Raw genomic sequence first — 17,262 nt, forward strand, 5'->3', positions numbered from 1 at the left:
CCCCAACCTTAAATTCCTCCATATACCTGTCTAGTAGTCTCTTAAATTTCAGTAGTGTATCTGCCTCCACCACTGACTCAGGCAGTGCATTCCACACACCAACCACTCTCTGAGTGAAAAACCTTCCTCTAATATCCCTTTGAACTTCCTTCCCCTAACCTTAAAGCCATGTCCTCTTGTACTGAGCAGTGGTGCCCTGGGGAAGAGGCGCTGGCTGTCCGCTCTGTCTATTCCTCTTAATATCTTGTACACCTCTATCATGTCTTCTCTCATCCTCCTTCTCTCCAAAGAGTAAAGCCCTAGCTCCCTTAATCTCTGATCATAATCCATACTCTCTAAACCAGGCAGCATCCTGGTAAATCTCCTCTGTACCCTGTCCAATGCTTCAACATCCTTCCTATAGTGAGGCGACCAGAAATGGACACAGTACTCCAAGTGTGGCCTAACTAGAGTTTTATAGAGCTACATCATTACATCGCGTCTCTTAAACCCTATCCCTCAATTTTTGAAAGCTAACACCCCATAAGCTTTCTTAACTACCCTATCTACCAGTGAGGCAACTTTCAGGGATCTGTGGACATGTACCCCCAGATCTCTCTGCTCCTCCACACTACCAAGTATCCTGCCATTAACTTTGTACTCTGCATTAGAGCTTGTCCTTCCAAAGTGCACCACCTCACACTTCTCCGGGTTGAACTCCATCTGCCACTTCTCAGCCCACTTCTGCATCCTATCAACGTCTCTCTGCAATCTTCGACAATCCTCTACACTATCCACAACACCACCAACCTTTGTGTCGTCTACAAACTTGCCAACCCACCCTTCTACACCCACATCCAGGTAGTTAATAAAAATCACAAAAAGTAGAGGTCCCAGAACAGATCCTTGTGAGACACCACTAGTCACAACCCTCCAATCTGAACATACTCCCTCCACCACGACCCTCTGCCTTCTGCAGGCAAGCCAATTCTGAATCCACCTGGCCAAACTTCCCTGAATCCCATGCCTTCTGACTTTCTGAATAAGCCTACCATGTGGAACCTTGTCAAATGCCTTACTAAAATCCATGTAGATCACATCCACTGCACTACCCTCATCTATATGCCTGGTCGCCTCCTCAAATAACTCTATCAGGCTTGTTAGGCACAATCTGCCCTTCACAAAGCCATGCTGATTGTCCCTGATCAGACCATGATTCTCTAAATGCTCATAGATCCTATCTCTAAGAAACTTTTCCAACAGCTTTCCCACCACAGACGTAAGGCTCACTGGTCTGTAATTACCTGGACTATCCCTACTACCTTTTTTGAACAAGGGGACAACATTCGCCTCCCTCCAATCCTCTGGTACCATTCCCGTGGACAACGAGGACATAAAGATCCTAGCCAGAGGCTCAGCAATCTCTTCCCTTGCCTTGTGGAGCAGCCTGGGGAATATTCCGTCAGGCCCCGGGGACTTATCCATCCTAATGTATTTTAACAACTCCAACACCTCCTCTCCCTTAATATCAACATGCTCCAGAACATCAACCTCACTCATATTGTCCTCTCCATCATCAAGTTCCCTCTCATTGGTGAATACCGAAGAGAAGTATTCATTGAGGATCTCGCTCACTTCCACAGCCTCTAGGCACATCTTCCCACTTTTATCTCTAATCAGTCCTACCTTCACTCCTGTCATCCTTTTGTTCTTCACATAATTGAAGAATGCCTTGGGGTTTTCCTTTACCCTACTTGCCAAGGCCTTCTCATGCCCCCTTCTTGCTCTTCTCAGCCCCTTCTTAAGCGCCTTTCTTGCTACCCTATATTCCTCAATAAACCCATCTAATCCTTGCTTCCTAAACCTCATGTATGCTGCCTTCTTCCACCTGACTAGATTTTCCACTTCACTTGTCACCCATGGTTCCTTCACCCTACCATTCTTTATCTTCCTCACCGGGACAAATTTATCCCTAACATCCTTCAAGAGATCCTTAAACATCCACCACATGTCCATAGTACATTTCCCTGAAAAAACTTCATCCCAGTTCACACCCACAAGTTCTAGCCTTATAGCTTCATAATTTGCCCTTCCCCAATTAAAAATTTTTCTGTCCTCTCTGATTCTATCCTTTTCCATGATAATGCTAAAGGTCAGGGAGCGGTGATCACTGTCCCCCAGATGCTCACCCACTGACAGATCTGTGACCTGACCCGGTTCGTTACCTAATACTAGATCTAGTATGGCATTCCCCCTAGTCGGCCTGTCAACATACTGTGACAGGAATCCATCCTGGACACAGTTAACAAACTCTGCCCCATCTAAACCCTTGGAACTAATCAAGTGCCAATCAATATTAGGGAAGTTAAAGTCATCCATGATAACAAACCTGTTCTTTTTTCACCTTTCCAAAATCTGCCTCCCAATCTGCTCCTCAGTATCTCTGCTGCTACTAGGGGGGGCTATAGAATACCCCCAGTAGAGTAACTGCTCCCTTCCTGTTCCTGACTTCTACCCATACTGACTCAAAAGTGGATCCTGCTACATTACCCACCCTTTCTGCAGCTGTAATAGTATTCCTGACCAGTAATGCCACCCCTCTTCCCCTTTTTCCCCCCTCTCTATCCCTTTTAAAGCACTGAAATCCAGGAATATTGAGAATCCATTCCTGCCCTGGTGCCAGCCATGTCTCCGTAATGGTCACTACATCATAACTCCATCCATGTATGTATCCAAGCTCTCAGTTCATCACCTTTGTTCCTGATGCTTCTTGCATTGAAGTACACACACTTTAGCCCTTCTCCCTTACTACCTTTATACCCTTTATTCTGCTGCTCTTTCCTCAAAGCCTCTCTATATGTTAGATCTGGCTTTACTCCATGCACTTCTTTCACTGCTCTATCGCTCCGGGTCCCATCCCCCTTGCAAATTAGTTTAAACCCTCTGAATACAAGAGCATCCCGTTAGAACAGAGATGAGTAGGAATTTTGTTAGCCAGAGGGTGGCGAATTTGTGGAATTCATTGTCACAGGTGGCTGTAGAGGCCAAATGACTGGATATATTGAAAGCAGAGGTTGATAGGCTCTTGATTAGTAAGGGATTCAAAGATTACAGGGAGACGATCTGAGAATGGCGTTGAGAGCGATAATAAATCGGCCATGATGCAATGGCAGAGCAGATTCAATTCTGCTTTTATGTCTTGTGTCTTAATAATAAATTGACCCTAGTGTGCTGATGAGTTGTAGGATATGTTCGGGGAGGGGGGGGGGGAATTGATGGGAATGTCAAAGAACAGATTACAGGGTAAATTAATGGGAATACTTTTGCTTTCTAATATGCTGAATGGCTTCTTTCAACTCTGGAGGACAATAAAGAGATTTGGAGCAACATTGTGTCTTCAGAACCCAGTTGGCAGGCCTTGAGGGAGTGAACAGGTAGAAGAGACCGACACAGTCTCAGCATGTGAAGGAAGAGTACTCCATACCCATCTCAGCTCTCTCACACTGTACAAGTCAGTGATGGGAGAAACTTATCCTTGGTGCCTCCCGTGACCAATAAAGCAGCAGAGCACTCGGTGTCACTTACAGATTCGCCACGTTGTCCTGGGTGGCCCGGGATCCCGTCCTTCCCAGGAGGTCCCTACAAAGATCACAAGAGGCAGCAATATGAAGCAATGTTCTCTCTGCATCCCCACATCTATGCATTATAGAAAGCTCCTGCTCCTGGGCATCAGAGCATCTCATCCTGTGAGCTCACCAGAGGAAACATCTTTCGAAAGAATAAGCATTAACTCTGTCTCTCTCTCCACAGATGCTGCCTGGCCCGCTGATGTTTCTACATCCTGCCTCTACTTCTTACTTTCAGCATCCGCGTTTTTAAAAAGTGTTTCCTATCAAGTTGACTCCTGGTAATTCTATAGATAGCATATCTGCAGAGGATCTGCAGCCTGGCCTGTTGACCAAACTTAATCACTGATCGTTTCTGCTGATAATCCTGCTGTGATATTGGCCCAGTTGCTCTCTGTCCAAAATAACAGCATCACTTGCTGGGGATGTTCCTCAGCCCCCCTCCCCCCTTTTGGAAACATGCAGCCCAAACAAGGGTGTATCATTACTCTCTACCTGCCTCATCAGACTTGGCTTCACCCAGTCACCCAGCCTCTCCATCTGGGAGAAAAGTGTCCCTTCCTGACAGCATTCCCTGTCCTTTTGCTTACTCCACAGGGAATTGGATTCATTCAGCCCATTGAGTCTGCTTCCCCCACCCTCTGCTCTTCTCTTCCTCTGGTGCCTCCTTCTGAGATGCCCAGCTGATTCTTTCCCCATCCCATGGAAAATCCCCTTGCTACAATGGTTCATCTTGTCCACTCGCACTAGTCATTACAAATGATCCTACACCCTATAGGACCTTCTTATGGACAGTGCCCCTGCACATTCGCTGCCCATGGAATGCTGGGAAAGCACTTCCTCCTCCTTCCAACTCCTCTGATCCCTCTCTATTGAAAAGTGGAAGATCTCACCCCAGAAACATCCCATCATCATCGCTCTTAAATGAAAAGCAGCTATTCTCACCGGAGGTCCTTTGGGTCCTGGGAATCCTGCCAGACCTTGAGGTCCTGGAGGTCCCTAAAGAAAGAAAACAGATGATAACATTGCAGCACACACAAAATATGGAGGAACTCAGCAAATCAGGCAACATCTAGGGAAATGCTTTGGGCTGAGACGTTTCTTCAGGATTGGAAAAGAAGCAGAACGGTGACAGAATAAAAAGGTGGGGAGAGGGGAAGGAGGATAACTAGAAGGCAATAGGTGAAGCCAGGTGGGTGGGAAAGGTTAAGGGCTGGACAAGAAGGAACCTGATTGGACAGGAGAGTGGACCAAGGGAGAAAGGGAAGTCTCCCATTCACTCCATAATGTACTGGTTAGGCACAGGAGTACGTTCAGCCAGAGACTCATTCCACCGAGATGCAACACTGAGCGTCATAGGAAGTCATTCCTGTCTGTGGCCATCAAACTTTACAACTCCTCCCTCAGAGTGTCAAGACACCCTGAGCCAATAGGCTGGTCCTGGACTTATTTCCACTTGGAATAACTTACTTATTATTATTTAATTATTTATGGTTTTATATTTCTACACTATTCTTGGTTGGTGCGACTGTAACGAAACTCAGTTTCCCTCGGGATCAATAAAGTATGTCTGTCTGAATGAGGTGAGTGGCAGGTGAGAGGAGCTAAGGAGCCAGAATGGGGAAGAGAAGAAGAGAGAAGGAGGATGATTTTTTTCCCCAGAAGGAAAAATGAATGTTCATGCTATCAGGTTGGAGGCTATCAAGACCAGAATATAAAGTGTTGCTCCTTCATCATGGCACAAGAGCAGGTCATGGACTGATGTGTTGGAACAGGTATGCGAATAGAAATTAAAATGTTTGCCACCAGAAAGTTCCGATTTTGGCAGATGGCATGAGGAGATGATGACATTTGGGAATTGCACAACTGCATCCTAAAATTTCCATTGAATCGTGCCACAACCTCATCCCAATTTATTGATTTAAAGGAATCACACAAAATTCAAGGGGAATCTGGGGGGAAACTTCTTCACTCAAGTGTGAAGTGGGCTGCCACCAGACGCGGGTTCAATTGTAACGTTTAAGAGAAGGTTAGATAGGTGCATGGATGAAAAGGGTTTAGGGGGAGATGGTCCAGGTGCAAATAGAGCAAATGAGTGGACTAGACAGAGCCCACTTTTGTGTTGTGGCACTTTATGATTCGAGGCAATCTTGAAGATACAGAGGCTCCCCAGGTTACGCAAGTAAATATTTCATTCACGAAATCTGTCCATTAACTGATTTATCCACAAATCAGAAACATCCAATTTCTACAGCCACTTACACATCACTCTACATATCTCTAATTCTTTAATTTAATCTAAATTCACCCTTCACTATGCATCATTAAACTAATTGAACAAATATTGCAAACACAAGATATTGATGCTTAGGAGCATCATAATGGTCATCAGCTCTTACTGATTATCGACTCTTCACACTGGCTGGGCAGAAGATACAAAAGTTTGAGAACATTTACCGCTAGCTCGAGGACAGGTTCTGTCAGGCTGTTATCAGACTCTTGAAAGGACCTCTTGTATGATAAAGCTGAACTCTTGATTTCTCATTCTACCTCACCATGGCCTTTGTATCTCCCTTGTCTGCCCTGCACTTTCTCTGTACTGTAACATTATCTTCTACATTCGGTTGTTGTTTTTATTTCTCTTGTAATAGCTCAGTATATGATCTGTCTGGCTGGCAGGCAAAACAAAGCTTTCCAATGTATCTTGGTACACGTGACAGTAATAAACCAATTACAATAACCAAATAACTTGCCAAAGGCTGTTCTCAGCATGAGTTTGAAGACACAGACATAGTTTCCTGTTATAAAGTCACTCAGATATCAGAGTGCCCTTGAATGACGCCAGCTTAGCGGAGATGACTGGTGGATGCAAAAATTCACGATGGAAGGATGGGATAGACAACGAGAATGGAGAATTGTTGTCTTTCACCCTTCCACCAAGAGCTCTTCCCTTTAGCCAAGCAAAACAAGAATGGAGGTAACAGTTTAAAATGCAAGCATAGTTCGTTCAAGAATGAAATCCTGGGGATTGAGCCGAAGGATGAGCTGTACTCCAACACTCCTCAGAATTTGGAAGCAAAATCCAACTAAATTATTTGTAGGAGTTGAGGTAGATATTTGACATAATATTAAGTATTGAGCTCACATTGAGTGCATCTATTGCACAAGGAGCACCATCACTGGAAACCAGCATCTGTCAAGGACCCTCAAAATACAGGACATGCTCTCTGCTCACTGCTGCCCTCAGGAGCCACCGCACTCACACCACCAGGAACAGTTATTGCCCTTGAACTGGAGTGGGGAATTTCACTCATCTCAACTGATTCCACAATCTATGGACTCGACATTTCATGTTTTCAACATTTATTATTATTACTTTGTCTTTCTTTTTTATTAGTTGTTAATTAGCACATTAGTTGTCTGTCTTTGTCTGTGTGCAGCTCTTCACTGATCCAATTGTGTTTCTTTGCAGTTACTGTGAATGCCCGCAAGACAATAAATCTCAAGGTAGAATATGGTGACATTTACTTTGATCAGAATACACATGAAATGTGATCTTTTTCATATTATTTACCTCACTATTCTAGTGACAGCACCTCATTCTCCAGTGGAGCTCTCTCCCTGTCTCACTATGCCTTTGCTTCATAGTTCCTGTGTTTATCCAAATCCCTTTAAATGTAATTGTTGACTCAGACGCAATCACCAAAGGCAGGAACTAATAATTCTTGGCTTTATCTTGCTCAGTTAAGAGGGTACTTGTAATTCTAAACTGAAATCACTATGTTTTATTAAGCTTTAAAGTAACTTCAGACAAACAACTCAAAGTACATTTCAAATATAGTTTGAACAAATATCACATTGTGAAATAGTCATTAAGGGAACGTCTCCATTGTCTCAGTTGAATTGGTACATCATTACACAAAGAAGGGAAGAGATTAAGATATAGAAAAAAATTTGTTTTATTTGTCACATGTACATTGAAGTATACAGTGAAATGTGTTAATTGCGTCAAATCCTATCTGTGAGGACCATATAGCATGCCCACAACTTACTAACCCTAATGGCGTGGTTTTGGAATGTGGGAAGAAACCAGGGCACCAGGAGGAAACCTACGTGGTCACGGAGAGAACATACAAACAGATCGATGTGGGAATCGAACCCTGACCTTACATCTGGTGTTATAAAGTGTTATACAACCATGCTGTATAGGATGTCTTTATTCAAAAGAAGCAGCAGATTGACAGTGATTGGTGGGGTGGGGGAGGTACAGTGGTGCCGCTGTCTCACAGCTCCAAAGACCCAGGCTCAACCCAGTCCTCAGACAATGCCCGTGTGGAGTCTGTACCTTCTCCCTTTCACTGTCTGAGGTTCCTCAAGGTGCTGTAGTTCCTTCCTCAACTCCAAGTGTGCTTGCACACAGCTTAAATTGTGTAAATTACCCTAAATGTAAGTGGGTGGCAGGAAAGTTGGGTGGAGCTGAGGAACACAGGATGGAACAGATTGTGGGGAAATGCAGGATGATGGGCTTGCTCTGAGGGCTAGCATACAATTAATGGGATGAAGGGGCTGAATTGTGAGGAAAAACTGCAACATGAGATCCATATGTATATTCCAAACAACCATATACTCTCTGCTTTATATCGCACATTTATCCCAAGATCTTACAAATAATTCAGTTAATTTTTGCTTTCAAATTCTACTCAGGATCTACTGCGTTAAGCCCAAGTACAAAACAGCTTCTCAGTTCAAAGGTAGATAAGGATCAAAAGGAAATCTTATTGAAGATAAGCTATGGTATTTGTGTGTTTTGAAGCAGGCAGTATTGCCCAAAGGCTTATTCTCCCTCTCCCTGTCAGCTGAAGCATAAGGTACCAACAGAATCAATGATCTTGGCTCTTAACTGCTGAGTTCACTCATATCCCTCTCCCAAGGTATCACACTCTTCCCCAGGTTACAGTAAGGTTCCATCCCCATTAACTATTTGCAGCTTGACCAGTTCACAAGTAGGAAATGTGTCTCTGAACTGAGTTCCCAGGAGGCAGAAGATGCCTGTGGCCACACAGCAGCCGGCAAATCTACCCTGCCGGTCTCCCAAACCCTCGGTCATTTGCACAGGATTATAGCTGGGGAGCAGCTGTAGCTGCTAAAGTAGAGACCAGAGGCAGGACTTTTGGCCCAACATGAGTCTCCTCTCATGTTTACAGAAAACTGATGTTTTCACATCCCTTCTTCCTGATGTAGGGGTTACAACCCAATAATGTTCTGATGCAGCTACAATCCAAAACATCAACAATTCCTCCACCTCCGAGTTCCTCCAGCAGTCTGATTTCTTTCTGTTCCAGATTCCAGCACCTCTTGCATCTCCACAGAATCACTCCTCAATCTTCTCTTTACTGGTCAGAGCCATTGATCCAATGAGACTTGACCCAACAGTTTAGGTTCATTCTTGCATCTCTATTTCTGCATGTGCTCTAATGTCCTTCGGACATCTTTGCAATGACAGAGACTGGAACAGCATGAGAATACTAAGGGTTGTGTAAAAGTTTCCATTGTCACGACCTTACCTTTTCACCAGGTACACCTTGGGGACCATCAATACCAGCATTTCCCTGGACAACAGGCAGAAGTATATGAAGATCATCATTAGCGAAGAAAAGTCCATGTGTTGGAGAAAGGAGGAACAGACAAATCAAGCTTGATTAATTTGGTTACATTACTGCTTAAAATAAAAGACAATTTTCACAGTTCAAATCATTACTGACTATGAATAATCATGTCCTGATTAAAGATTATTTTAGAAATACTAGTTTTGAGAAGCAATATTCTTGAATTCTAATTCTAAAATACTGAATTACAAATTTCCATTTGAGGTTTGTTAAGGTTGTTATAGACAGGGGAAGTAGCGGAGATAAGCTCCCACCACTACTTATTAAATGCTCCCAATGGTGTGGGTCTCAAATGGAATCTGACAACCACCTCCAGTTGCTGGCCTTCACATGTCGCTTAGCTACTAAACCTGGAGGAACCATTTCTACTGACAGGGAAGGGGCAAAGATGGGTTACTGACCTTAGAACCATTTGCTTCAAGCAGATGGGGCTTGTCAGCCGTGGTTGGCAACTCATCTAGGAGAGGGCAAACTCCGATCTCAAACCTTCACTGCCTTGCAGCTATACCCACTCATGGGGAAGGTTTCTGGAAAAGTCTGGAGCTAGAGTCCCTAAGGCAGTCCTACATTGAGTTCAATGCTAACTGTGATTCCTGTGACACTGCTGGTGCCAAACTGTATTAGTCTCTGCCATTCCTTTGGATTCATTAACTGCATGGAGATGGGGAGCCAGGTACCTGGGCAATGGCTTGCTCTCCATATCTTACTGCCCTGGCTTGTAAATCGTGTAGACAGCTGGACCAATGACCAACAAAGGGCCTCATTTTAGATTTCACCTTCATTTTCATTTTGAAAATTCAGCACCTAAGCAACAAGAGGTGGCAGGTTTGAAAAAGGCTCTCTCATTGAGGGGCATAGATATGGTGAATGCATTCAGTCTTTTTCCCAGGGTTGGGGTTCAGGAACTGGAGGTCATAGGGTTATGGTAAGAGGGGACAGATTTAATAGACAGATTTCTCAACCAGGGGGAGGTCCTGATGTGGAACAAGCTGTCAAAGGAAGTGGTTGCAGCACGGGCAGCAACAGCACTCAGAAGGCACGTGGCAGGTTCAGACCAGGGGCTCCCAGCCGGACATCCACAGACCCCTCAGTTAATGGCAGGGGTTCATGGTATAAAAAAGGTTGGGAATCCTTGCTTTAGAGGGATATGTGTCAAAAGCGGGTAAACAGGACTTGCTAAAGATGGGCAGCATGCTCATCATGGATGAGTCGGGCCGAATGGCCTGTGTCTGGGCTGCGTGCCTTGGTGATTTGTTAATAGAATGGTTTGGTGGTCCTAAATAATAGACTAACTTTCAGTAATTCCTCTACTTGTTAGCTCGACTTGTATTACATCATATTTTACCAGATTATTTACTTCAATTACTTCATGAAACAAGATTTACCATTCTTACCACAAGATTTAGTGTTTTTTTTTAAACAAAATCTTGTTTTCCTAGCCAGTGGCACAAAGCCATTCTACAGTAACAAAACAAAACACTGGAGGAGCTCAGTAGGTTGGGCAGCATCCATGGAGGGGAATAAACAGTCAACATTTCAGGGAAATCAATCAAGATTCACTTTTGTAGCCACTTCAATAAGCAACAACAATGAAATGCCTCACCTTGGCGCCTGGTTTTCCCGAGGGTCCTCTCTGCCCTCTCTCACCTCGCTCTCCCTAACAAGAGGAAAAACAGAAGAGAGTGAATCCTGGTTCACAAAGCACCTCTCGACTCCTCTTTTGTTTATCCGGCTCATCGAGCAGCAGTGACCCCAGCTCCCCATGGTACCTCACACTACAGGGAAATTGGATAAGTTCTGTGGAAGTAACAGGAAGGAAGTTATGGGACATTTTATATAAGAGAGGGAGAGGGAGAGGGAGAGGGAAAGGGAGAGGGAGAGGGAGAGGGAGAGGGAGAGAGAGAGAGGGAGAGAGGGAGAGAGAGAGAAAGAGAGAGAGAGAGAGGGAGAGGGAGAAGGAGAGGGAGGGAGAGAGAGAGAGGAGAGAGAGAGAGAGAGAGAGAGAGAGAGAGAGAGAGAGAGAGAGAGAGAGAGAGAGAGAGAGAGAGAGAGAGAGAGAGAGAGACAGAGAGAGACATACTGCAGCATTGAGCTAGGGACATGAGCTCGAATCCCACCATGGTATTTAAAAACATAAGAACATAAGAAATAGGAGCAGGAGTAGGAGGCCATCCGGCCCATCGAGCCTGCTCCGCCATTCAATAAGATCATGGCTGATCTGTCCCTAAACTCAGCTCCATCTACCTGCCTTTTCCCCATAATCCTTAATTCCCTTACTATGTAAAAACCTATCTAACTTCTTAAATTTATTTAGTGAAGAAGCCTCAACTGCTTCCCTGGGCAGAAAATTCCACAGATTCACCACACTCTGGGAAAAACAGTTCCTCCTCATCTCCGTCCTAAATCTTCTCCCCTGAATCTTGAGGCAATGTCCCCTCGTTCAAGTCTCACCTACCAATGGAAACAACTTTCCTACTTCTATCTTATTTATCCTTTTCAAAATTTTGTATGTTTCTATAAGATCCCCTCTCATTCTTCCAAACTCCACAGACTCTAGTCCTAGGTGACTCAATCTCTCCTCATAGGTTAACCCCTTCATCCCCGGAATCAATCTGGTGAACCTCCTCTGCACTGCTTCCAAAGCCAGTATATCCTTCCTCAAGTATGGAGACCAGAACTGCACATAGTACTCCAGGTGCGGCATCACCAGTACCCTGTGTAGTTGCAGCATGACCTCCCTGCTCTTGAACTCAATCCCTCCAGCAATGAAGGCCATCATTCCGTTTGCCTTCTTAATAACCTGTTGTACCTGCAAGCCAACTTTTTGCGATTCATGCACAAGCACTCCCAAGTCCCTCTGCACAACAGCATGCTGCAATCTTTCACCATTTGAATAATAATCTGCTCTTCTATTATTCCTTCCAAAGTGGATGATCTTGCATTTACCAATGTTGTATTCCATCTGCCAGAACTTGGCCCACTCACTTAACCTATCTATATCCCTCTGCAAACTCTCCACATCCTCTGTACAATTTGCTTTTCCACTCAGTTTAGTGTTATCAGCAAATTTTGCTACACTACATTCAGTCCCCTCTTCCAAATCATCAATGTAAATGGTGAACAGCTGTGGGCCCAGCACCGACCCCTGCGGCACCCCACTCACCACAGACTGCCAACCGGAGAAACACCCATTTAAACCAACTCTCTGCCTTCTATTGATTACCCAATCCACTATCCATGCCAATACACTTCCTCCAACTCCATGCATCTGTATCTTATTTATAAGTCTCTTGTGTGACACCTTATCGAACGCCTTCTGGAAATCCAAGTATATGACATCCACCTGTTCCCCTCTATCCAGCACACTCATTATGTCCTCAAAGAACTCCAGTAATTTAAACATTTTCAACTTTTAAAAAGCAAGATTTTCAACATTGTCAACATTAAGTAAGAGATTTCTTGGTTTAAAAACACCTGGCTCATCAAGAAGAAAATCGGCTTTCCTTCCGCGCTCTGGCCTATACGTGACTTCAGAGCGACTGATGTGGTCCTCAGTTCACCAGCTGTAGCAGGTGGACAGAGATAAAACCAGAGGCTATAGATTGAGAGTAAAGCTGACAGACTGATGGGGAATGGAGGGGAATCTCCTTTCTCATCCAGAGCGTAGCTGACTACTTGGACCACACTGCCCGAGACAGTGCTGGAAAACAACATTTAGGAAGAGCCTACATGAGTGTTTGAATTGTCTAGGTATCAAAGGCCAGAGGCCTCGTACTGGTAGATGTGATTAATGTTGTCCACTAGGTTGTCCACTAGCCATCATACATATGAAGTGCCAAAATGCCTGTCTCCCTAATGTACAACTCAATACCAATATACATTGTCAGCGGCAGTCTTGACTACATCCTGTGAATTAATTTTTCTGAAAAAGATGAAGTGCATATGATATTACCTATGGCTCAGTGGGTAATAAGCTAGTAGTTGGATCGGCCTATGGGTTAAGCCCCACTCCAGGCGCTCAAACACAACAGAAGGCCAACGCTCAGTCAACTGCACTGAGGAAAGGTGACTGCAGTTCATTGAAGTGTGGATGTGAAATGTGCCATGACACATTTATGTAGGAAACTAGGAGTTGTCCTTGATGCTCTGTGCAGAGCTCTACCTCCAAAAAAGGACTAAAATTAGACCATTGGTACAATATAGCACCAGCTGAGTATGGGAGCTTGCTGTGCACAAAATGGCTACCATGTTTTCAACAGCAGTTGCAAACAACATCAGTAGGGTCTAAAAATGTTTGAGATGTCAGCTTTTTTTGAGAAAATAGGTGAATGTTTCAAGGTGGAAAGAACCAGAAGCTGTGAATGAGTGAACCAGAGATATAGGAGTACTGATAGACAGGCAGGGAGATCTAGTGAGGGTCAAGCCAGACACATAGGGGGAAGAAGGACCAAGTCAGGGAGGGGAGTGTAGGAGGCGTAAGGGACAGGGAAGAGAAAAGAGGAGAGGGGAAAAGGGGAAAGGAGGGATAAAGGCGAGAGTGAAAAATGGGAAGTATTAAAATTGGTGAGGGGCTAAAGGGAGAGAGGCAAGAGAGAGCGAGATACTGCAAACAGAAGGGGAAATAGGAAGGGGGAATGGAGAAGGATGGGGTAAAGGGGAGGAGAGGGTGTGGAAAAGGGGAAAAGGAGAAGGAGGAGGCAGAGGGAGAAGAAAATTGAGGGGAGATATAGAGAAGGTGAATGTGTGTTGGGGAAATAAGGAAGGGGAGGGAGAAAGGAGAAGGATTGGGGAGGGAAGGGACTAGGCAAAGAAAGGAGGCCAGGGGAAGGGGGAAGGCAATGGAAAGAAAGAAGGTGAAAGTGAGAGGAAGAGTAGGAAACAGAAAGGAGTGGGGAGAATGGAATAAATCTGTGAAGAAGAAACAGAAGGAATGGAAAAGAGAGAAAAGCAGAAGAACAAAAGAAAATGAAGCAGAAAGTGGGGAAGAGGGAAGTAGAGAAGGGAATGATGAGGGGTAGAAGAGGACAAGGTGTGTTATGAATGCCCATCTTCAGCCAGAACTGGGCTACTGGTCGCTGATACTCACCACAGGGCCCCGTGCTCCTTGACTTCCTTGAGGACCAGCTCTCCCCTGGCATCAAATCAGAAGAAAGGCTTCATTATGACTTCAGGAGTTAAACCTTCCTCCTCCACCTCCAGTCCATTTGATTCCATTTTACACTTTCTCCAACTTTTGCCCCTCGCCCTACTCACTAAACTCCTGCCCCGTTCCTCCCTCTTTAACTCCTTCAGCAGTGCAGGACAACAATGATATATGGTACTGGGCTGTTTAGCAAGAAAATTAATCTGAAGGCAGTATATGGCAAGATATACGTTTTTGATAATAAATTTACTTTGAACTTTAAGTTATGTTAGTTAACATTACGTAAGTTATACTTGACATGTTCGTAATGTACTGGACTACTATAGCAGAAAGGTAATTTTTGTGAAGTTTCAAATCTGAGCTTGTAAGGTTCATGATAGTAAACTTCAACAATGAATAGTCTCTGTCTCTGGGTTCCATGGGAACAGATCGATGGTTGTGATGCCATTAGCTTGCTCCAGACTCACGTCCAGGATTTCTGTACATCCTTGCAAACAACCAAATATCAACAATCCCCATTGACCCCAGCCAGTCTGACATGACCATCTCACTCCTGAGAAAAACTGGCCTCGCTCTAATCAGACCAAATACAGGTGGACACACCTACCCTCCTGCCTTTTTCTCCGGATAATCCAGGAGGTCCCACAAAACCGAAAGAGCCCTGGCGAGGAGAAAAGGAAGAAATAAAGTCAGAAAAATAATCAAAAAAAAGATGCAGGATTCAGACACAGATGCTAATAAGCAGCTAAGTTTTCCCAACATTTTGTTTGTGTCTCATTGGCAAACATGTTACCATTGGATCATGAATCCCTCTACACATTACCCCATATAATTCATGTGAAATAGCAGATGCCTGCATACAGTAAGACCTGGACAGTGTGCAGGTACAGACTGATAAATGCAGAGTGGCATTCACATCACAGTGACCATCTTTGTTCAGAGAGAAAATTCAATTTCTTACCCTTGGCTTTTAACATATCTAATTGTAGAACTACAATGGTTCAGGAGAATGGCTCCTCTTTTCAGGGGCATTTAGATATCATAAATGTAAAATATCCATTTGCAAAGTGAATAAATGGAAATAAGTTCCTACAAACCAAACCAGGATGCTGATGTGGAAACCATGCACATGTTGAACTTTAACCTATACTGACCTTTGGCCCTTTACGTCCTGGATATCCTGGCAGGCCCGGAACTCCCAGATTTCCCTGTGTTTAGAGAAAAATAAATGTAATTCAATCAAGGAAATCATAAAGTCCACGGTGTATGTTTCAAAAACAGTTCCAGAGTTTATTTCATCCACCAGCATGAAGGAGTTGTTCAGCTTTCCCAGCAAGCCACAATGTCACTTGCATTGAGTCTCTCTCTTGTAGCAGACCTCACCCTTACCAACAGGCCCTGTTCTCAGGCTCCACTCACCTAAGCCCCTTGGCCCAGCAACTCATGGATATCTATTTTCAAACCCTTCTTTTATTTCACCTCTCCTCATCACTGCAATTACCTCCAACCCTACAACCCCACTGAGTTCTTCACCTTCCCTGACATTAGATAGCCCACTGTACCAGGATCACAATTCAATTTATTTCTTAAATAGGCCATCACCCTTCTAACTTACAAGTGACATATCAAGAAGAACTTCTTGCTCTAGGTTCCCATCAGCAGATGGTTTAAGGACTGAATAACATGGATCTAAATGCTTGGGCAGAGGACAAAGCAGAGATTCAGGGGTCTACTTTCATTTGGAAAAGGACAGTGACAATCTGCAGGTCACTGGCTGTTGGCATCGGGCAGGCATACTCAGTGCTTTGGAAGGGAAACACATAATGATAGAGTACAATTTTTTGTTATTTTTATTTAGAGAGACAGCACGATCACAAACCTGTCCAACTCAATAAGCCTGCACCACCCATTTATACCCACATGAGCAATTAACCTAGTAACCTGCGCATCTTTGGGACTGTGAGAGGAAATCAAAGCACCTGGAATCAGAAATCCACACAGTCACAGGGAGAACGTACAAAGTCCTTACAGACAGCAGCGGGAATTGAACCCCGATCAGTGGGGCAGGAAAGTGTTGTGCTAACCACTACATTACTGTGACAGTCTAGTTCTCCTATATTACATATAGGCTTAGGATTTGACCGTACCATGCACAGGCCTGTACAAACATATAGAGGATTGAGTTTTAATAAATCAAATGATATTTTAAATCTGAATTCCAGCTGCAGCTCATCAACAAATGCTCAGGCCAGTGTACATTTGGATTCTGACAACGCCCTTGTGCATTTTCATTTCATCACTACCCTGCTAAGGAGAGGGTGGTGGCGTTAAAGGAATGTAAACTGTTTTGAGTTGCAGTTGATGAAGTTTAAGGGGGAGGATATGGAACTATGAAATACACAGTACATCCATAACACAAGCAGTTAACACATTGGCTCCAATGACATCTGTAATTTTGATTTTTTGAAAATGCAATTATAATTTTCAAAATTATTTGCAGATGAATGATTGCAGGTTTCTTTCCCACCAATTAATTGTCAGCATAATTTCTTTTAACTTGTCACCAAGTGTCCCACCCCAGCCTTTTGAAGGGGAATGAGTGGAGAATGGGACATGGATTAATCAACAAGGATTTTACATGGACTCAATGGGCTGAATGGCCTTCTTTGATGCAATAAATATTCTATGATTCCAAAGAGCACCAGAATGACAAGTGTACTACGTAAATGGAAACCTCACCTTGTTGGTCTGTGTCATTGTTAGCCATCTATTTAAGGACTGGAAGTCACTCCCAGATAGCATAGAGACCAGCTGCCAACTTACAGTGGGGTGGCAAGGGAGCGTAGTG

At 44.1% G+C, this 17,262-nt stretch overlaps 1 protein-coding gene across 2 annotated transcripts in view; it reads right to left on the reverse strand.

The window, feature by feature from the left end:
- The window catches only part of LOC140740297 (uncharacterized), a 406,935-nt gene that overhangs the window by 141,838 nt on the left and 247,835 nt on the right, over positions 1 to 17,262 (reverse strand). For both annotated transcript variants that reach the window (XM_073069447.1, XM_073069446.1), the window contains 7 exons: positions 15,569 to 15,622; positions 15,022 to 15,075; positions 14,358 to 14,402; positions 10,875 to 10,928; positions 9,170 to 9,214; positions 4,551 to 4,604; positions 3,565 to 3,618 (listed from right to left, as the gene is read on the reverse strand). In XM_073069447.1, coding sequence (XP_072925548.1) covers positions 3,565 to 3,618; positions 4,551 to 4,604; positions 9,170 to 9,214; positions 10,875 to 10,928; positions 14,358 to 14,402; positions 15,022 to 15,075; positions 15,569 to 15,622 — 360 coding nt within the window. The remainder of the gene's footprint in view (positions 1 to 3,564; positions 3,619 to 4,550; positions 4,605 to 9,169; positions 9,215 to 10,874; positions 10,929 to 14,357; positions 14,403 to 15,021; positions 15,076 to 15,568; positions 15,623 to 17,262) is intronic.

Source organism: Hemitrygon akajei, chromosome 16 (assembly GCF_048418815.1).
Source record: "Hemitrygon akajei chromosome 16, sHemAka1.3, whole genome shotgun sequence".
NCBI classification, from domain to species: Eukaryota; Metazoa; Chordata; class Chondrichthyes; order Myliobatiformes; family Dasyatidae; genus Hemitrygon; species Hemitrygon akajei.